Source organism: Mustela lutreola, chromosome X, assembly GCF_030435805.1.
Source record: "Mustela lutreola isolate mMusLut2 chromosome X, mMusLut2.pri, whole genome shotgun sequence".
NCBI lineage: Eukaryota > Metazoa > Chordata > Mammalia > Carnivora > Mustelidae > Mustela > Mustela lutreola.
In genome coordinates, this window is record NC_081308.1 from 98,600,164 (window position 1) to 98,624,120 (window position 23,957).

Consider the following 23,957-nt stretch of genomic DNA (forward strand, 5'->3'; position numbering starts at 1 on the left):
GCAATATGTTGTCATTCAGGCACTCATTATAGACATTTAATTCACTGAGAAATATATTAGCGTATTGAATCAGCAGTTTGGCTATCAAGGCTAAATGCTTTGTGTCAGTATGTTTCTAAACGCATGGTCTGAGTAGAAGATAAGAGAGCAATTATTATAGGAAGCTTCTTCATGGAAAAGTTTTTGCTTCCTGGCAAACTACTACCTGTTTCTAGCATGTGCCTTCATTAGTCATCCAGGAACAACCACCAGTTCATGCTTCAAACATTCAGAGTTCCACATGGTAAAACAACCATTTCTTCCTACCGTCACTCTTTTCGAACTGCTCTGTGCAGCCACGATTTTTGAGATATTTTTAGTCCTACTACTTTCTCTCTCTTACTATTTTGTGAATGGTTATTTAATCACCCAAATCAATTTCTGTGGAAAGGAAGCATTATTTACAGTGGTAGCCACCCCAAAACTCTGTGGCTTCTTCCTTGGTTACCCCAATTCCCCCCCGCAATCCCTTACATGGTTTATACATTTAACAAAACTACATTAGGAAAACGAGGTCATGTTCTATGAAGACATTCTCTGGTAGCATGGACAAATCCAGAATGTGTATAAAGAGAGTGAAGAAAATACCATCTTGCTAAGCCCAAAAATACCTGTTAGTGAATTGAAGTAGCTGATACTAACTTCCAATCTTCCCAAGTAATACCAGTTTATAAATTGAATTACTACAGTAAATAGCAGATATTTTGTTAAATAAAAGTAAAAATATTAAATAGTATAACAAATATTTGAATTTTTATCAGGCAAAAGTTCCTTTAATATTTGAGTTTATGATTCATTGTTTAAAAAATGCTATAAATTTATGAAGTAGAAAAGTCTTTAAAGCTTTATTTATTTTAGCTATTTGCATTCATAAAAGGTCATACCACCTCACAGATGGAAATCACCCCAACAAACTATCATAAATATAGAAAATATAGTTCATGCTCTCCTTTATTAATGCATGCAAACGTTTAAAACTACACTCTCAAAGATTAAATCATGTCAGAAACAGTCTCAAGAAATAAGGATTTGGAAACTCTTGATGACAGTTTGATGGAGGAGGCCCATTAACACCTTCATAACTTTTTTTTCCAGTGCATGATAAAATACTACAGCAAAAATGCTATCCCCATCTTAAAGACTGGCTCAGCAGATTGAATCAAAATTCCAAGTCTAAGTCACCAAATAACAGTTCAAACAGAGTATCTGGACAATTCGAGGCAGTTGTTTGTGATGTCCCATCAGGGGCTTTCAATATTCTTGAGATTCAGTCTTGATAGAAAATACAACACAAGGGGCGCCTGGGTGGCTCAGTGGGTTGAAGCCTCTGCCTCTGGCTCAGGTAATGATCCCAGGGCCCTAGGATCAAGCCCCGCATCAGGCTCTCTGCTCAGTGGGGAGCCTGCTCCTCTCTCTCTCTGCCTACTTGTATTCTGTCTGTCAGATGAATGGATAAAATCTTTTAAAAAAAAAGAAAAAGCAAAAAGAAAAAATACAACACAGGAGAAGATTTTAATGCAGAGGAGTCTAGAACTGGGATGAGATATGGAAGACCAAAAGTAGATATTCTGCTTCCAGACAGAATGACAAATTATGTTTCCAGTTGATCAAAGATCTCTTTCTGTAGCAAGAATGCTGGAAAATCTAGGTACCAGGAACCTAGGCAGTGAGAATAGCTTGCCCTCACAGGGAGAAGGGTTTGGTTGTGAGGTGCTCCTAATACACTAATAGGTCTATTTCTCGTTGTTCCGAGGCTGAGTAAGGCTGTTTATGTCAATAATCAGGGACTTATAACACCATACATGTGCAGACTGACATCTATGTGATTAACTGAGCTGTGTGAAACATTACAGAGTACTAACACAGGCTGCAATGTCAAGAAATCTACAATGTACCAGGACAAATAAACAGAAAATTACAGTAAAATATATACGCTAACCTAGAGATATACTCAGGGTACTATGGGAAGATATATGGAGTAATGAATTCCATTTGTGTAACTTTAGTAAGGACTTCCTAGATGAAGTACTGCCTCAGCCAGGTTTTTAATTATGGAACTTGTCTAGTGGAGCAGGAAAGGGGCCTAAATATGGGATATTTTTACAGATGTCATTCTAGGCAAAAAAAGTCAAAATGGGGGCTCCTAGGTGGCTAAGTCAGTTAAGCATCTGACTCTTGATTTCTGCTGAGGTCATGATCGCAGAGTTGTGAGATCAGTCCTTGGTCGGGCTCCGTGCTGGGTATGGAGTATGCTTAAGATTCTTTCTCTCCCTTTCCCTTTGCCCCTCCCCACTCTAAAAAAAGAGTCAAATGTACAAAGACTGGGGGAAACAAAAAGGGACAATAGCTAGAGATGAGACTAGAGTAAAAAGCAGATATCTGATCTCAGAGTAAATTAATCCTTCCTTTTTCACCCCAATTTCATAGTTATTATCTCTTTACTCAAGTTTTATACTTGATGACATGAGGAAATATCTGTACAAGATTATTTATAAGCCATAATTAATGTTGTGTGTCCCTGACAGCTAAGCAACGTTAACAGTTTAGTGAAATCCTATAGACTTACTTTGATAATGTTTGTAATCATCTTCAGGATTTTCCAGTAAAGTTGTATAACCCAAAACTATACCCAGTATGCACCTAACCAGTGTTAAGAATTTGTAGGCTGGGGCGCCTGGGTGGCTCAGTGGGTTAAAGCCTCTGCCTTCAGCTCAGGTCACAATCCCAGGGTCCTGGGATTGAGCCCCACATTGGGCTCTCTGCTCGGCAGGGAGCCTGCTTCCCCCTCTCTCTCTGCCTGCTTCTCTGCCTTCTTGTGATCTCTGTATGTCAAATAAATAAATAAAATCTTAAAAAAAAAAAGAATTTGTAGGCCAACAGACACTCTATGCAATTCATTAGTAGGAAGTTAAAATGTGACTTGAGTGCTACTAAGAATATATTAGGTAATATTACTAGTAATATTAGGTAATTGACACCAGTAATGTTATACAGGTATTAACAGAATGACAAAACCATGACAAAACATAAATCTTCCCGGTCCAAAATAGAGCCATGCGTTGTTCACATTGGCTGAAAGAAAATCTGTGTTCATCTACCGAGTTCCACAGAGCAAATTATGTAATAAATAGTGTTCTGTGTTGTAAGCATTTCTGTCCTTCACTAAAATAAAGCTTTACTCATCCTTGGCAGGTTTTCCAGAGAATATTAACTAGAAGAGTGCCTTTTCTGGGAGACTTTCATTTCTTGCTGCTTCTACTTGACACTGTTTTATTTTGATCTACTTGACCATAAATTCGCTCTACATCCTTTCAAAATCAATGCATTATATTTAGAAGGGCTAGAGGGATATTTGGAATGATGACTTGAAAGATATATAGCTACTTCAGGCAATTAGGCACAGCTTTCTCCTTAATAGATTTCCTTCAATCCCATGTGAAAGCTAAAAGATCTCCTTTTGGTTTACCTTAAGTAACAATTTGTAAAAGTGCTGGAGACTGCTTTTCAAATTTCGTACACATCCTGTAAAATCAAACAAAAAGAAATATAAAACCCTACTCGAAATTAATAAGTAGTGCTGCCTCTGTGGTAGAATTTTTAAATGTTTATAAAAACTACAATGATGGGACTAGAATTCAAAATGATACTAAAATTCAGCCAAGGTTTCATGTCCTCAGTTAGAAGGGGAAACTGTTAAAAGGAAATCCTGACTCATTCCCAGCCTTGGTTTCTAACTTATTAGGAGGGGAAAAGAAGTTGGAGAACGAGAAAAACTGCATTAACTGAAAAAATTTGGCAGCACAGAAAGTGTAGGGAACTGGATAGTTGGAATTATTGACAAATAATCTAGCACTAAACCTTTTTTTTTTAAGATTTTATTTATTTATTTGACAGAGAAAGAGAGATCAAAAGTAGGCGGAGAGAGAAGAAGCAGGCTCCCTGCTGAGCAGAGAGCCTGATGCAGGGCTCCATCTCAGGACTCTGAGATCATGACCTAAGATGAAGGCCGCAGCTTAATCCACCGAGCCACCCAGGTGCCCCACACTAAACCTTTTTTAAAGCACAACCTTTCTGGCAATTCAAACAACCCATGATTTTTATGGCTATTCTTTTAATTTGCCAAAACTCGAGAACTGCTCTACCTCAATCATCAACTTCCTACTTCTCAATTCAGTAGTCCCCCTCACCTGTGGTTTTGGCTTTCAGCAGTTTCAGTGATGCGGGCCCAAAGCCCAGGCTCCTTCTTCTGACACAGAGTCAGAAGGTCACTCGTAGTCACCATGTCTGCGTCATTCCCTCACATCATCTCATCACCCCGGCATTTTCTCATCTCACGTCATCGCAAGAAGGGTGAGTGCAATACAGTAAGATATCTTGAGAGAGAGAAAGAGAGAGGAAACCACATTCACAAAGCTTGTATTATGGTATATTGTTACATTGTCCTATTTTGTTATTAGTTATGGTTGTTAATCTCTTATAATGCCTAATTTATAAATTAAACTTTATGACAAGTATGTAGGTACAGGAAAAAGAATAGTGTACACAGGGTTCAGTACCATCCACAGTTTCCGGCGTCCCCTGGTGGTCTTGGAATGTATCCCCTGTGGATAAGTGGGGGCCGCTGTATGAAATTCTTCCTTCCAGCTCTCTAACTCCCTTATTCACAAATAGCCTGTTCTGGAACATCACTCCGATCTCCTTGATGTGTTCCCCAAATCACTGGCTTCTTCCAGACTTTCATTTCTTCCCTCTCCAGCCTTCTCTGAGAAGCCTTATCTCATAAACCTGGGGGGGAGTTAAGTTTATCATTCTCTGTATTTCCAGAACATCATGTGTGCTACCTGTCATAGCACTTATCTCTTTGTACCAAAATTTTTGTTTACATGTTAGCCTCTTCATTATACAGTGAACACCCAGTTACTAACACTGGAAAATTTTTAATGAAATATAGTGCATATTGAATAAGCAGCATGGCTTTTCATCTCTATACTTTTCTTTTTCTTTTTTTTTTTCTTATGTATACTAATGCCAAATTACAACTGCATAACTTGGAGTATGAACATCACCAAACCTCAGGGTTTTTAATTTTAATCTCTAACTGCATTATACTGTTATTTTGAGGCATCAAAGACATCATCCATGTAAGGTTTCTTAGAAAAGAAATATACTAACTAATGCTAGTTTCTTTTTATCTAATGAATATAAGGATTTTCGCTATATTATAAAATATATCAATATGGTATTACAGTAGGTTAAACACAATACACTATGGTTCATCCTGGGAGAGGCCGAAAGTCATTTAATAAACTTCAGTGCATACTCCTAATAAACACTTTCCAAAGATAATAACAGAAAAACCATTTTTACTATATTCTAAGCCAACAGCCAGTATAATAATAATGCGTGTTTGTAGGAGTAAGCAGAAACAAAAGGGGGGAAAAAGTAGAACATGAGTCATACTATTTACAATAAATGAGGCATCAAAGTCAATGCTAAAAGAAAACATGTTAAATTTGAGATACTCAAGTCTCTTCACACTCAAAAATTGATTCTGGGAAGACTTTTAAGAAAGGACTCTTTAAAACTTATCCAGAGAAGGGCGCCTGGGTGGCTCAGTGGGTTGGAGCTTCTGCCTTTGGGTTGGGTCATGATCCCAGAGTCCTGGGATCAAGCCCCGAATCGGGCTCTCTGCTCAGTGGGGAGCCTGCTTCCCTTCCTCTCCCTCTGCCTACTTGTGATCTCTCTCTGTCAAATAAATAAATAAAATCTTAAAAAAAAAAAGTATCCAGAGAAAAATAAGAAGAAACTGAATAGGATATTTACTCATCTATTGGCTATTTACCTAACATCTGAGATGAGCAAGTCATAGGAGATGACACAAATGAGAAGAATGACCAATTTGGCTACATATACAATACAACACTTTATTGCGGCAATACTTTTAAATAATGTAAAATAAACTGGAATAAAATAATTGAAGCAAGATCTAGACATAAATTTTAAAAGATAAATGAGTGGCATAAAATATTTGAGACAATTATTAATGTTAAAATACTGCATCAAAAAACAGTGTAAAATACACCTACAGGTTTATTTAGGAAAGCGTATATAATGCAGCCCTTGATATTGGGAACTAGATATGAACATGACATGAACATTTCCATGTTCTCATTCATACTACTATTCAAAATCCCCATTCCATTCTTTATACTAATAATACGGTCTCAGCATGAAAGATTTCCTACAATTTCTAAACTTTCCGATGTTATAAAATTTGAAGATATATTTCCTTACATAAAAATCGCATTGTGAACATCAGCCAAAATGGTGGACTAGGGACTTCCAAAATCCTCTCTTGGTTAAAAGCAACAGGAAAAATTACAAAAATTATCAGAATCAACTAATTCAGGCCTCTGGAAGTTAACTGAAAGCTTACGGCAATTGGGGAATATTTATTCAAGAAAAATGACCGAATCTCAGTAAGAACAGCAGTCTCTGTGGCATTTTTAACTTGCCCCAGTCTCGTGTCCTCTCTCAGGCTTCAGGGTAAACTTAAAAACCAACAGCCTACAATCAGGATGCAAACCAGCTGCCTAACAGCTGCCAGAGGGGAACAGAACAGGGTTAGAGCTCCTTCAGACCCTCATTTCCAGAGAATCGTCATCAAAACATCTTGCACAAACAAAAGAGAGGGGAATTCCTATATTATCTTGATGCCAAAACCAGACAAAGACAAGACAAGAAAAATAAAAATCTATAGATCAATATCTCTTATGAATATAGATGCAAGTATCCTTAACGAAATGCTAGATAAATTGAACCTAGCAGTCTATAAAAAGGGCTGAACGCCAAGAAAATGGATATTATCCCAGAAAAGCAAAGTTGTTCCAACATGTGCAACTCAATCAATACAATACCCCTTACCAACAGAATAAAGGACAAAAACTACCTGATGACCTCAATAGACACAAATAAGCATTTGACAAAATCCAACCCCCTTTCGTGATTTTAAAAAACAAAAAAGAAAAGAAAAGAAAACCCAAATTAAAATAGAAAGTAACTTCCTCAACCTAATCAAGAACTTTGTGTAAAGAGAAGCTTCATGTGAAAAAAAAGGACACACATGTATATGAGTCTGTTGCGTTTATTTGATTCCTGTTGAAATTTAACTTTGGGGTACCTGGGTGGCTCAGCTCGTTAAGCGTCTGCCTCCAGTTCAGGTCATGATCCCAGAGTCCAAGGATCAAGTCCTACATTAGTCTCCCAGCTCAGCGGGAAGTCTGCTTCTCCCTCTACCCCTACCCTCTGCGTGTGCTATCTCTCACCCTCTCTCTCAAATAAATAAATAAATAAATCTTTAAAAAAAAAGAAAAGAAATTAAACTTCTAATGTTCAAATTAAGCATGAAACTTTCTTAGTGGCATGGATAAAACACTGTTTAAATTCCTTTCTCTTTTGAATAATAATGTTCAAAAAATCTAGTTCAAGAAATCTAGTGACTAGAAGGTAGAGCCATGTAGCGCAAATCCTCATTAAGTTGAACTTGGTTAAGCTAAGACCACCAGGAAAATAAAATATTCATGATTTCTTCTACGTCCTTCTCTCTTTCCCACCACCCAAGATCCATAAAACTGGTGAGACTTCCACAGAAGAAAATATCATCAGATTGTTTTTTGTTGTTGTTTTTTGTTTGTTTGTTTAACCATATGCCCATAACAGAAGACTTAAAGTCATCTTGAAAGGAATGTAATTGTAAATTACGTGGAAAACTCCAGGGTATGTGGACTGTGGGACTATCTCAGGGGAGCAAATCCAGGGTGTTTTTCAAAAGATTTTCTACATCATATCAAACCCTTCAGGTGTTAAAAGAATTTTCTCTCTTTAAGTCAATGGAAAATTATATTGTCAGAATATGGAGCTTAATTCTGAATAAGAGGTGGGTTATTAGTTACCAGGCTTCTAGATTATTTAGGCTATTAATAACCATAACCAGTTCTTCAGGAGGAGAAGATCAGGTTGGAGGAAGCCTTCATGTTCACACAGAGAAGCATCAATCAACAACGAGCCCCTCACAGAAACCAGAACTTCGCAGTGCAGCAGTTCACGTTCACATGGGCCGGGAGGTTGAACATCCTGCATAGTGCTGCCAGGATATCCCTATTCCATAGTAAGGGGGCCAGCTGGTTGCATATGTAGGATGTCCCATCTCCCCGCCCACTTCATCGAGACACATCACGGCTTCACTGAAGAACCATAAAATCTGCGTGTCAAGGAAATACAGATGCTGCGCTGTTTGACTAAAAAGGTACTCTGACATATGTATTTAGTAGAGGATAGGGCACTGGGGGTCATCACCTTGGCTTGGAAAAGGCAGTAGCTCTGGGAGTGGCTCTGTAAGTTCAGGGTCAAGATCAAATCGATCTGTAAGCTCAAGGTCAAGTTAACAGTAAATTTTTAAAATGCCTCAATGTCAGAAGCAAAGGATTTTTGAGTAGGACAGAGAAGATCCAATAATTCTAAATCAAGTTCAAGTGGGTGGAAAGTGAGTCTAATTATCAGAGAAAAATCAAGTTACAAAGGAGGTGGGTGTGATTCCAAGAGAGAAAGTTAGTGGCATGTTCCCAAAAGCATTTATAAGATATAATTGATGTGAGATGCAGTATCCAATCATATCCAGGGAACTCTATCAAAGGCAAAGTGATAGAAAATATCAAGAACAGAGCTAAGTTTTCAAAAATACAGGGGCAGGAATAAAATGATAAGGCAAATTCAGCCAATCTATGGGCTGGACCCTAATGCTTCTGAATTCTAGAAGGAGGATATAATCTCAGAATAAAAATAAGTCATTTAAGTGGAATTAATACAACTTTATTTTTTAAAGGTATTGTTATACTTAATTTCCCAATTTTCATTGTAGATTGTTGAAAATTTCACTATGGACCTATATATGACGAGTACCTATAGGAAACTTTGCTTGGAGACAATTAGCTCTGTCAATAGTACCAACTTGAGTGATAGCCTGGGATGCCATCTCGAAAGACCCTGGAGTCCTTAAAAGGGTTTATTTCTATGCAGTCAAATCTAAGTTAAGTTTCCAGTCAACCATCCCTGGCTTTGGCACTCTTTAGTCCGTGGCAAGGAAAAGGCTAACTCTGAGTAGAAATTCAAAACATTTGTATCCTTTTCTTGACTCAGCAGCACAGACTCTCCACGGGAATCCTGAATTCAGTGCATGGCTCAGAAATTTGTAGTTTTATGTCTAAGGAAACAAATGTCTATACAAATTTTTTTTTAAATTTATTTTTTATTTATTTTCAGCATAACAGTATTCATTATTTTTTCACCACACCCAGTGCTCCATGCAATCCGTGCCCTCTCTAATACCCACCACCTGGTTCCCCCAACCTCCCCCCCGCCCCCCCCCCGCCACTTCACACCCCTCAGACTGTTTTTCAGAGTCCATAGTCTCTCATGGTTCACCTCCCCTTCCAATTTCCCCCAACTCCCTTCTCCTCTCTAACACCCCATGTCCTCCATGCTATTTGTTATGCTCCACAAATAAGTGAAACCATATGTCTATACAAATTTATGACAAACTATTGCTTATAAAATTCCCTTATAATTGTCTGTGAGGTCTGTAGAGATACTCCCTCTTTCATCACTAATATCGGTAACTTGTGTCTTCTACTCTTATTTCTCCCTTAATCTGCCTAGGAGTTTATCAATATTACTGATCTTTTCAAAAAACTGTTTCATTTCATTGAATTTTTTTTCTATTATTGTCCTTCCTCGGTTTCAATGATTTCTGCTTTTTATATTTATGATTTCCTTTCTTCTGATACTTTCATTTTAATTCGCTTTTCTTTGTCTAGGACTTTAATCTGGAAATTTAGATCATGGTTTTGAGATTTTCTTCTTTTATTAAAAAAAACATTAATTAGAAATTTCCCTCTGAGTACTGCTTTGCACCATCACACAAATTTTGAATGTTTTAATTTTTATTTAGTTCAAATTGTTTAATTAAATTTGAGCCTTCTTTGAAACATAAACTGTGTAGAACTGTGCTGTTTAATTTCCAAATAGTTGTACTTTTTTAAGATATCTTTTCATTACTAGTTTTTAAGTTAATTCTGTTAAGGTCAGAGACTAGACATTGCACTATGTCAATCATTTTAATTTCTTAAGAATTATTTTATGGTCTTTTCTGATCAATTTTTATGGGTTCTTGAAAAGCATGTGTATTCTTCTATTGTTGAATATAGTGTTTTATAAATGTCAATTTAGTCAAGTTCATTGTTAGTGCTATGCAGTTTTTTTATATCACTGACAATTTTCTGCCTACTTTTGTCAATTATTGAGGAAAGGGTGTGGAAATCTCAAAGTATAATTGTGATTCAACTTTTGATGTCTTCTTTTCTATCATTTTCTTGCTTCATGAAATTTGAAGTTCTGTTATTGGGTTATGTAGATGTTTAAGATTGTTATACATTCTTGATAAGTTGAAAACTTTATCATTGTAACACAGTCTCTATCATTCCTAGTAATATTATTTGATCTGAAATTTACTTTGATATTCATATAACAACTCCAGTAAGTCCTTTGATTAGTGTTTGCATTGTGTATCCTTTTCTGTCCTTTTACTTTATATTTATCTATATCATCATATCCAAACTTACAGAGTTCCTTATAAATAGCATATGATTGGGTAATATTTATTTTTGTTCTTTTTAATCCAGCATGGCTGTCTCTTTAAATTGATATAATTTATACTTAATACCATTTCCATTTAGTGCAAGTATTGTTTAGTTTGGAACTATGTTATCTTTTTATAATTTTCTATTTATCTCTTTTTATGCCTTTTTTCTTATTTCTGAATTTCTTTGTGTCTTATTCATTTTATTTTAGTATTTCATTTTTATTGATCTATTGGGTTTTTTGCTATATTTCTTTGTACAGTGTTTTTTAGCAATTGCTCTCTAGATTAAAATATACACATCTAAAATTTCACAATTTCCCTACAGTTACTATCTTATCACTTCAAGTGACTATAAAAACCTTATAGTCATATAGATTCCTTTCCTCCTTTTGCTTTAATTGTAATATGGGATACATCTATATACATGGAGAAACTTCTCAGACAGGATTATAATTTTTAATAGTCATAGGTATTTTAAAGACCTAGAATAAGAAAAATAATCTATTACATTTCCCAAATTATTTATCAATTCTGTTCTTCTTCACTCATTCATTCTTGAGTTTACAAGTTTTCTTTTAGTATAATTTCTTTTCTTTTTTCTGAAGAACATCGTTCAGCATTTTTTAGAGCAAGTTTCCTATCAATCGGTTCATTGTTTCCCCTCACATGAAAATTCCTTTATTTCAGTCTTTTTTTTTTTAAAGATATTTTCACTGGATGTAGAATTCTGGATTATGATTATACTGCCTTCTGGTCTCCATGATTTCTTTTTTTTTTTTTTTAAAAGATTTTATTTATTTATTTGACAGAGAGAAATCACAAGTAGATGGAGAGGCAGGCAGAGAGAGAGAGAGGGAAGCAGGCTCTCTGCTGAGCAGAGAGCCCGATGCGGGACTCGATCCCAGGACTCTGAGATCATGACCTGAGCTGAAGGCAGCGGCTTAACCCACTGAGCCACCCAGGCACCCCTGGTCTCCATGATTCTGATGAAAAATCTGAAGTTGTAAAAGCCATTGCTTCCTATACTTGGTCATTTTTCTCAGCTGCTTCAAGATGTTTTCCTTTAATCTTTTGCTTTTACCAGATTATGATGTATCTAGGCATGATTATCTTTGAGTTTAACCATAATGGGTTTTGCAGAACTTCTTGTTTTTCATAAATTATGGGATGTTATAGACCATTATTTCTTCAAAACCTTTTTCTGTATCAGTTTTTTCCCCTTCTCAGATTCCAATGGCACAAATGTTACACATCTACATATTATTCTGTAGGTCCCTATTATAACCATTTATTTTGAATCTTCCTCATGCTTCTTCAGTTTGGATAATTTTTACTAATCTATATTCAGTTTTAATGGCTCTTCATCTATCATCTCCATTCTTTTATTAAGTCTATAAAGTGATTCTCTTCTTTCAGATATTACATATTTTCTCAACTCTAAATTCTCCATTTTGTTCTTTTTATAAGTTCTACTTCTTATTTAAGATGTCTTCTAACTATTTGTTTCAAGAGCTTCCACCCTTCCTTCATTGAACATGGTCATGGTAGCTGCTTTGAAGACTGTCTATAAATTCTTGCCCTGTCCAATTTCTGAATTTAATGTAATTGAAATGTATTTATTGCACTAGGGTTTATAATATTTGTTATTGGTTTTTGGTAAATTATAAAATTTGGGGATTCCTTTCATCACTATATAATTAAAATTTTAATTAGAAATAACTTCTGTATTTTATCAAACTATTCTTCAATATCTATTAAAAGATCATAAAATGCCTTTGAAAATATTAATATAAGGTATTATATTGGGGGGGTTTTATGATATTGAAGTACACTTGCATTCCTGAAATAGTTTTGTTTTTACATGGTATATTACTCTTTTGACACTTTGTTGAATTCTATTTGTTAATATTTTGTTTGTAACTTTGAATCTATATCAATAAATGTTATTTCTTGCTAGTTACATTTTTTTCAATGTTTTATAGGTTTTGATATTGACACTATATTGTTTTATGAAATGAGTTATGAGAATTTTTTAAATTACTATGGTCCTTCATATTTTCATACATGTTAATTTAATGAGATTACTTACTTTCTTATTTCTTTTCTAGCTTTGGGATTATTCCCCTTTTTGTTTAATATCTTACATAAAACAATACTTATAAATCTATGTTAATGGACACACAATGTGTAAAGATGTCATTTGTAACAGAACAAAAATCTGTATACTACTGAAACAAAAGTAGTATTAATTAAAACTTTGTTACCATTTTAATTCTAAAGTAATATAAAGAAAAAGAAACAAGAAAAAATCAAAAGTTGCCCAGTGGAAATCAATTAATCACAATTAAAGTGAATAACAGAAATATTTATGAGGAACTGATATGTATCATATAAAAACAATTAGATATAGAAATAAATCCCTCTGTAACTGTAATTATTTTAAAAGCACATGGACTGAACTGCCCAGTTATAGGGCAAAGATTAGCAGAATTATTAAAAATACATGATGCCAGGGGTACCTGGGTAGCTCAGTGGGTTAAAGCCTCTGCCTTTGGCTCAGGTCATCATCCCAGGGTCCTGGAATTAAGCCCCTCATCAGGCTCTCCACTCGGCAGGGAGCCTGCTTCCTTCTCTCTCTGCCTGCCTCTCTGCCTACTTGTGATCTCTGTCTGTCAAATAAATAAACAAAATCTTAAAAAAAAAATACATGATGCCAGGATGGATTTAAAAAGAACCTTCCTGTATAACCTTTTTCTTCTCAGTAAGAGACTCATTTTAGATTCAAAGTCACAAATAGGTTAAAGTAAAAGGATGGAAAACATATTCCATGCAAATAGTAACCAATAAAAGCTGAGGTGGCTATATTAGTATCAAAGTAGAACTGAAGGCAAAAATTGTTATGAAGGACATAGAAAGATATTATATATTGATAAAAGTGTCAAAGCATCAAAAAGATGTAATAATTTCAAATATAAATGCATCCAACAACAGAGACCAAAAAATATAAGAAGTGAAACTGACAAAATGAAGGGAGGAAAAGATCTAAAATAATACTTGGATACATGAATACACCATTTTCAGTAATGAATAGAACAAGTAAACAGAAGATAAATGAAAAATAGAGGACTTGAACAATACTATGAATCAACTAATCCCATCAAACATATATAAAACACCCCATCCAACAACAGCAGAAAAAGCCTTTTTCTCAAGTGTACGTGATCATTTTCAAAATAAGCACTAAAATTTTTAAATATCAATATTCAAAAACTCTTCTCCAAAATGAAATGAAACTAGGAATCAATGACAAAAGAATACTGTAAATTCATAAATATGTGGAAATTAACCACCACAGTCACTATTAATCATCCAATAGATCAAAGAAGAAATTACAAATGAAATTAGAAAATACTTTGAGGAGAGTGAAATGAAAATTTACCAAAATTTATGGGTACAGCAAATGTAGTGCTCTGACAGAAGTTTATAACTGCAATTGCCTGCATTTAAAAGGAAGAAAGATCCCAAATCAATAACCTAACTCCAGATCTTAAGGAACTAGAAAGGAAGAACAAACAACCTAAACTATCAAAAGAAAGAAAATAGTAGGGGTGCCTGGGTGGCCCACTCATTAAGCATCTGCCTTCAGCTCAGGTCTTGATCCCAAGGTCCTGGGATCGAGCTCTGCATCCGCTCCCTGCTCAGCGGGGAAACTGCTTCTGCCTCTCCCTCACCCTGCTATTCTGCCTGTTTGTGTGCTCTCTCTCTCTCTCTCTCTCTCTGTTAAATAAATAAATAAATCTTTTTTAAAAAGAAAGAAAGAAAATGGTAAAGATTAAAATGGACATAAACAAAATAGAGAATAGAAGAAAACAAAAACAAAAAAATCCAGACCGCATGGCTTCACTGACAAATTTTACCAAATATTTGAAGAATGAACACGGATTCTAATCAAACTCCTACAAAATAGAAGACGTGGGAACACTCTTTAACTCATTCTATGAGACCAACATCATCCAGATATCAATACCAGATGATGACATTACAAGAAAAGACAAGTATAAAGCAATATTACTTACAAATATAGATGCAGAAATCCTCAGTAAAATACTAGAAAACTAAATATAATATTACAGTATACACCATGCCCAAGTGAGATTTATCATAGGAATGCAAAGATGGTTCAATATGTAAAAATCAACCATGTATTGGATTTCGTTAATAGAATTAAGGTAAGAAAACCCCAAGATCATCTCAAATGAAGCAAAAAAAAAAAAAAAAAAAAAAAAGCATTTGGTGAAATCTCTCACTCTTTTATGATAAAAACACTCAACAAACTAGAAATAGAAGGAAACTTCTTCAATGTGATAGAAAACATTTATGAAAAACCCACAACTAACATCCTACTTAATTGTGAAAGAATGTGAGATTTTCTTTTCAGATCAGGAAAAAGGTAAGATGGCTGTGTTTACTACTTCCATTCAACACTGTACTAGAAATTGTATATAGACACTTAAGCAAGAAAAGAAATAAAAGGCGAAAGGAGACTGGAAAAGAAAAAGTAAAATTATCTTTATTCAATGACATGACGTCGTAAACAGAAAATCCTAAGGAACCCTACACACAAAACTAGATCTAATAAATGAATTCAGCAAAGCTGTAGGATACAAGATTAACACATGAAAAGCAGTTATAGTTCTACATACTAGCAATGAACTGTCCATAAAGGAAATTTAAAAAAAAAAAAGATTTTGTTTACAACAGTATCAAAAAAAACTCAACAAATAAAAGCACTAGCCATAAAAAATAATAAAGTACATGCTATAAAATGGATGAACATCAAAACCAGAGTTAATGAAAGAAGCCAGGCACCTATTGTGTGATTCCATTTATATGAAATATTCTGATCAGTTAAATTCACAGAGACAAAAAACAGATTAGAGAGTTTCAGGGGCTGGGGGAGGGGACAACGGGGAATAACTGCCTAATGAGTAGTAGTTACCTTTTGGAGTGATGAAATGTTTTAAAACTACAAAAAAGTAATGATTGCATAATATTGTGAATGTACTAAATACCACAGGACTGTAAAATTTACAATGACTAATTTCATGTTGTATAAGTTTTATCTCAATAAGAAATAATGTATGAAACGCTAAAGGCATTATCATCCTCATTGTTGTTACTATGGAATATGATTCCCAAATTTCACTTTAAAAAAAAAAATACTTATGAGAGGAAGAAAATAAGTAGACTAATATGTAAAACTAGATGGTTTAACTAGGATAATATGTTCTTGTCTTCTCTGTTTTCTCTTTCAGATTATGTCTGGCCACTACCTAGATATTTGTGCCCCGTCTGGATTTCTTTGGATGTTTTATTTTCTACAGCGTCCATCATGCACCTCTGCGCTATCTCGCTGGATCGGTATGTAGCAATACGTAATCCTATTGAGCATAGCCGTTTCAATTCGCGGACTAAGGCCATCATGAAGATTGCTATTGTTTGGGCAATTTCGATAGGTAAATAACTTTCTTGGCCATTAGAATTGCAGCGGCTATGCTCAATACTTTCGGATTATGTACTGTGAACAACGTACAGACGTCGACTGGTAACATTTGCGTTTAATCGGGATTCTATTTAAGAATTATTCTTAACCTATATATCTGATATTTAGGTTAACAATAATGAAAGAAATGTAATGTATATTAATATATAAATGTAAAGTTTCTAGTTATGCTGTTAAATTATTTTATACATTAGTATGCCAATGAATTCTGCAACACAGATACATAATCTTTGAGTTATTTAAAACTATTTGAAGACAAAGATATATGGTCTAAATTTTTTGAATATAGCATTAAAATCTTCCAAAAGATAAATCTATCACAAAATATTAATTTTAATATTTTTATTCTAATTTCACATTTTCTTGAGTGGAAAAATCAAGTTTCACATGAATCCTCATGAAGTAAACATGTCGAAATTTATACTGTTAATTGACTTAGAATATATTACTTTTCCTCTGTTTTTAAATATCTTCTTAGATTCTGCTTATACAAAATGAGAAAGAAATCCATTTTTTAAAGATCTGGGGGAAGTTGAAGGGAGAGAAATGATCATCTTATTGCTTATGATTGAGATATTGCTTATGATTGAGATATGCCTTAATAATGCTAATATTCAAGTCACAAAATTTAACCAATTGGACTGTAAGGGCTTTTACAATTCTTTTTTTTTTTTTTTTCCCTTTTGTTTCCTCCTCTTCCAGTTGGAACTTACATTTAGTGTCTCATTAAATGATCCTTCCTCAGAGTTATGTTTCTATAAAAGATTCTGGTACAGTTTAGAACAAGATCAAGATAATCTATACAGTCTTCATTGAAATTATCTAAAGATTTCAACTCTGGGATTATTGATAAAATAAATTTAAGTTTTAAGATTGTTCTGTCACACACACACAAATAACATACACCTTTGGATAAAAAGCAATAAAACTTCTCCCAGAAAAAAACTGAATCTATTTACACAATTTGACCTACATATTTAAGGGTTCACAGAGTTTACTTCCTCCACTCCAAAGAGCTCATTTAAAAGATGCCAGTTCTTACGGTGCTTACAAAGAAAATATACAGCCAAATTAAATTAGAGTATTAGGGGCATCAGCTTCTAATAATGACAGATGGGCAATCTGCAATGATGTTTGTGTTAAACACAACAAAAAAGTATGGAAAAATACTATTAACATTTAGAAGCTAATAAGATAGTGGAGGGTCCAGAAAAAGACAGAAATCTAGAAAGAATGACTATGAATTTTGGGTCACTTTTGACAAGGATGCATTTCCTAACCTGAAGATGTGACTGATTGTTGATAAGTTCATTTCATATTCTCACAAGCAAAGAAGGTCTAAAGCAGGAATACAGAGTATGGCAAAGGATTGACCAACTTGAGCTTATTTTTTGGATGCCAAAGACCTGTACACTAGAAATAAAGATGGACTAGGCTTAAACCACTCTTGACATGGAAGTCAGGCCAGGATTAAGTTATGTGTGTAACCAATAAATATCTGAAGCCTGAAAATTGGCTTAAGGTGATTTCATATTTTTCAAGTTTTTGATTTCTCTTATGTAAACAAAAAAAATCACTGTACACTTCAAATTATTTCTTGTAGTAATTTTCAATTCCAGTATCTAGAGTACAGTGATGAACAGATATATGAAAAGACAAAACAGCATGAATCAGATATAGTAAAAGATAACACAAACTCACTGACACTCAAGGTAGTAGACATAGACTTTAAAGAAGTATTTGTATTCTGCATATGAAAATTATGAGCTGAATTTAAATATTTCAGCAAGAAAATACAAACTACAAACAGGGACGTGTAAGATATGAGAAGAACCTGGAAAATCTGGAGCTAGGCATAACACAAATCTCCAAGAACTCAAAGGCAGTTTAGACATAACTAAAAAGAGCATTACTGGAGGTCGATGATGAACAAAGCAAGGAGAATTGGAAGGATACAAAAGAGAGAAAAGAGTAAGAATAAACATACAACGTGGGTGGTACAGTAGATTAAGTCTCCAACTCTTGGTTTCAGCTCAAATCGTGATTTCGGTCATGAGATCAAACCCTGCATCAGGCTCCACGCTCAGCATGGAGTCTGCTTGATTTTCTCTCTCCCTCCCCTCCATGCCTGTGCTCTCAATCTCTCTAAAATAAATAAATAAATTTTAAAAACAAAATAAAGAGAGAAGACTTTTACAAGGTGAGAAAAGAATGGCAGAAAGGCAATATTTGAAGAAATAAAGGCTTTTGGAATTAAGAAAGATGCTGATTCTCACATTGAAAGAGCTCAACCTCAAGCAGAATGAATAAGAAAAAATCAACATTGAACCCCTCATAACAACATTACAGAAAAAAAATCAATTTTAAAGAGGAAAAATAAAGAGATAATCTTCAATAAAATTATGATAAGGTGAATGAATATTTTCTCAACAGCAATGAAAACACGATGTTGAAATGACAGTGTCGATGTGCTGATAAAAAGTGCATGCTAAATTAAAACCATATACTCAGCAAAAATATACGTTAGGAATTGAAATGAAATGAAGACTATCTGGCCAACAAAAGTCAGGAGAACAAGACAAAATCAGACTCCTACTTAAGGAAATCCTAAAGGATGTTCTTAAAACAAAGGAAAATGGCCACAGATGGAAGATAGAAGGTACAAGAAACAAAACAATGAAAATGATACGTGTTGAATTATTGTATTGTAATAATGAAACAAATGAATAATGAAACAAATGTAACATTGTGTGTCAACTATACTCATTTTAAAAAAAATCACTGAAAAAATGAATAACTGAAAAAAATGGTAAACATATGGTTAAAGAAAAGCATTGGCTGTATAAAACAAATGTAATTATGTCTTCTGAGGCTCAGAGTATTTATGGAACTAAAATTCGCAAAACAATAGCGTATAAGCAGGTTGAAAGTAAGCTTTTTTCATTGTCCAGGAAAATGATAAAAATGATATTTAATATTGAGCTTTGATGAATAAGGTATAACTTGTATATTCAAAGGCAGTCACTAATAGAAAAGGAATGTTTAACTTCCAAATTTAGAGGAATATTATAGAATAACAAAGCAAATCCATTAGGGGGCAGTAAAGGGTAGCAAATGTTACACAGGTCAGGTGGGAAAACATAAAAACAATACTAAGATGGTGGAATTGAAACCAAATCAGTATCAGTAATTATGTATCAGTAATTGTAAATGGAACTCAATATTCTAAGATTGTCAGACAGGGTTTGAAAAAATAATCCAACTATGTGTTTATAAGAGGCATATCTAAAGCATAAGAAAGGTGAGAATTAAAAATAGGTACTCCACATGAACAGTAACAGACAGAAAAATTGTGTAGCTATACTAATAATCTGACAGAAAACACTTCAGCAAAAGAAATTTTAAAGAAAGTTTAATTCATAATGAGAAAAGATTTAATTCATCTGAAAGACATTGTGTAACGAACTTATATGTGTATAATAATATGGGTTCAACATTACTAAATCAAAAATGGACAGAGCAATAAAAACAGACAAATCCATAATTATGGCGTGAAATTTTAACAAACCTTTTTCAATAATTGTATTAGAACAATGAAAAAGGCAGAACTCATTAGCAAGTGAAAAATGTATATTCCCATCATTTGAACAAGAAATATTTATCAAAATTGACCATGTATTTGGCTATAAATCAATTCTCAATAGATTTCAAAGTGCTTGAATCATAAAGTACATATTCTTTGGCTGAAATTTGAATGAGATATAAAATGTTTATCAAAAGATAACTAGAAAATCTCCATTTATTTGGAAATTAAGAAATTACTTTCCAACAAACTTGACTCAGTAGATTTAAAAATCCATTGATAATTCTTCCTAAATCATTTATTGTTATGTGATTATAGAAAGATAATTTTTCTTATTTTATCATTCTTTCTTCCTTTCTAGTTAGCCTTACACTATAAGGAAAAGTTTTCCTTCCCATTCTTTGTCATTTATTTATTCATATTGGTAAAAACTTTTTAATTCTTTTGAAATCAATATAACTTGTTATTGGTATACTTAATTATTTTGATGCTCAAAACTGTCCTAGATTATTTTATGAGAAGTCCTTTTAATATGTACGATCAGTTTTTGAGCATTTACTTTCTGGCATGAATTATGCCAGATTCACCTTTTACTTTCCATGCTCCAGTTCTGAAATCAGTCCTCTCCTATAAGGAATCTCTGTTCTTTTTAGTGGTTAGTTGTCAATTTTGGCCATTCTAAATGGTGTAAGGTGTTATCTCAATGTGGTTTTGATTTGAATTTCCCTGATGGGTAATGATGATGAACACTTTTTCATGTGTCTGTCAGCCATTTGTATGTCTTCCTTGGAGAAGTGTCTGCTTATATCTTCTGCCCATTTTTTTACTCAATTATCTGTTTTTTGGGAAAACACTGCATTTAAAAGCCAATTTTCTTCTACTTTTTACACCCACTAGTACTACACTGGTTAGATACATCATAATTTATTTAACCAATCTCATGTGTAGTATGAGCCTTTGAAGTTGTTTCTAATATTTTGCAAAAATAATCATTTGCATACCACTCTGCATACCCCTCACTCTGTATATGTTTCATACTTTTAGAAATTTAATTTCAACAAAAATTCCTAACAGAAATTTCTAATTTATCAAGAGGTTAATGTATAGATACTGATTAGTAAAGGGTTGAACATTTCTTCATTCCTACTAGCAATGTAAGAGAGCCTGTTTTCCTGAAGCCTTGCTAAAAGGTACATCTTCAAACTTCAATTTGCATACTTTGTCATAAAAGAAGTTGAGCTTGTTTTCATACATTTAAGTGCCATTGCTAAATTAGTTTTTTGCAAAATGTACCTTTTGATCATTTTTTCTGTTTTTTTTAACCTATTTCTTTCTTAATTTCAATAGCTCTTGATACATCACAGAAAAAAAAAAACATTTTATATGTTATAAATGAAAATATTTTTTCTTTGTTTGCTATTTACTATTGCATATGGTGCTTCTGCCATGCAGAATTGTTCTTTTTTTTTTGCAGCTCATTTTGTCAGTCAGGTTCCATTTCTATATTGAATGATTATTATAAATTCTTGCCCCACACTCAGGTAAGACAGTAAATCACACATATTTACGTCATTTTTCACATTCAGATCTGTTCCTTTTGGAGTTCATTTTTGTATGCGGTGAGATATGCATTCAATTTTATCTTCTTCCAAATAATCACTCAATTGCCTCATGCTGTTTATTTAAAAACTTTATGTAGTCTGAAACTTGCAATGCCACCTTTATAATATATTAAATGTTCTTCCATATCTGAGCCTATTTCTGAAGTTTACATTGTATTCCAATAGTGTGTCTATTCCTGTACCAATTCCCCACCGTATTAATTATGAAAATTTCATAACAAATTTTCTCATCTGATATGGTTCATTCTCACTCATAACTCTTATCTTTTAGAGCTGGGAATGTTTCGTTTTCCATATGAGCTTTAACATTAACTTTCTTAGTCCCACTTTAAAATCCTGTCTGTATTTTGATTGGGCTCTCTTTAAATTTATAAAATAATCTAGGAAGAGGGTAACTGAATTCTAAAAAGATACTTTCTCTAATCTATATACTAATTTCAATAATGTCCAGTCTCTCTCCTAGGCTTTACAGCCAAGCTTACATTTGGTCACACTCATGTCTTCCTTGGTGCCATTTATAAGTCATCTCATAAGAATTTTGTAGCTCTGTCACTCTACTGAAGCCATTCTTTATAAGTTCATTAGTGACTCTATCAATATTTATTGTCCTGGAAATTAAAATTGAGAACAGTTTATTTATGTGTGGATTTATTTAAAAAGACAAGAAACCTATTATATGCTTACATAAATAATATAGCTCTATGAAAAATCACTGCATTTTCCCCCCAAAAAATGAAGTTAGTGAAGAGTGATTTTTTTTTAGACTTTTAAAAATCTGTTTCTCATCTCTGCTTCTGCAATCTAATCTGTCTCAATGAGTTGCTTTGGTTGAATTCTGTGAAAAAAATATATATCTTCAGATAGGTAGCCTCAATATAGGAAAGTATTTTAATAATGTTTTCGGGTAATAGTGGACATTTTCTTTGAGACTCACTAAAATCCAGCAAGTTTTTTTTTCTTAAATTCAGTTGCAATATGTAATTGGAAACCACATCACTGATTTTTTTCATATGCCGTTACATTAAAATCCACTAATCTGTCTTTTGCTTTGACATTTTAACCATGCATTATCTTGTAACATCAAGCATGGGTCATTCAGAAAATATTGGTTCCCTGAGTTATGCAGATTTCCCAAATGTTAATACAGTATCAAAAAAAAAATCACATGCATTAATAATCCCTACCAATCTTGTCAGAAATGTCTCTAAATATTAGAGAAGTGTCAAACTCCCAGGGCTGTGTACAAGTTTTCCAAAGTTCCAATATTCACTGGCAAGCTCAAATTTTATCATTAACAATAAATATCATCTGTCTTTATCCTTGACCTGTCAGGTTCAACACATCCATTTTTAAGAACAAGTCTGCCAGATAACTCACGTATGAATAATGCCCATGTGTCTGGCAGTCATTCTTTCAAGGAAAAATGTTGTTCCATGGGAAAAGCGTCTAGTGCCTCCTTCAGCTCTAACAACTGCGAAAGTGCTTTTCCTCAAAGTAACAACCTTGTATCAGTATGCTGCAGAAGTGCTCTATGTGTACTTCCATTTCATTACATGGATTATTAAGAGTCAAGTTTAGTAAAATTAATATTTGTTACTACTTCACTAAGGACTTTCTTGGGTAAAACTGGCCTTTTTGCCTTGAATGTGTGTGGTAGTGAATAAAACAATGATTACTTGTACAATTTGGTGTCACTAGCCTGATTCATGCTAAGACACCAGCAATTTCACCCATTAGTATTTTGCACCATCGCTAAAAATGTAAACATGGGGAAAACAGCAAGTAACACAGTAAGATTATTACAGAAGTAGTTTTGATTTCACAATACCATTCAGAGGGTCTTAGAGATGCCCAGATATCCATAGGGCACACTTTTTTTGTTACCATATAAGGTATTATTTGTTTCAGGGATACATGTCTGTGATTCTTCAGTCTTCCACAATTCACAACAATCACCATACCACATACCCATACCCTCCCCAATGTCCATCAGCCCACCACCCCATCCCTTCCACTCCCTTCTCTCCAGCAGCCCTCAGTTTGCTTCCTGAGATTAAGATTCTCTTATGGTTGTCTCCCTCTCTGGTTTCATCTTGTTTCATTTTTCCCTCCCTTCCTCTATGATCCTCTGTCTTGTTTCTCAAATTCCTCAAATCTGTGAGATATGATAATTGTCCCCCTCTGATTGACTTATTTCACTTCGCATAATAGCATCTAGTTCCATCCACGTCGTTGCAAATGGCAAGATTTCATTTTTTGATGGCTGCATAGTATTCCATTGTATATATACACCACATCTTCTTTATCCATTCATCTGCTGATGGACATCTAGGCTGTTTCCATAGTCTGGCCATTGTGGACATTGCTGCTATAAACATTGGGGTGAACCTGCCCATTTGGATCACTGCATTTGTATCTTTGGGATAAATACCCAGTAGTGCAATTGCTGGGTTG

At 34.0% G+C, this 23,957-nt stretch overlaps 1 protein-coding gene across 1 annotated transcript in view; it reads left to right on the forward strand.

Moving 5' to 3' along the window:
* The window catches only part of HTR2C (5-hydroxytryptamine receptor 2C), a 159,144-nt gene that overhangs the window by 70,161 nt on the left and 65,026 nt on the right, over positions 1 to 23,957 (forward strand). Inside the window, exon 3 of the mRNA XM_059156829.1 lies at positions 16,051 to 16,251. Within this exon, the coding sequence (XP_059012812.1) occupies positions 16,051 to 16,251 (201 nt within the window). The remainder of the gene's footprint in view (positions 1 to 16,050; positions 16,252 to 23,957) is intronic.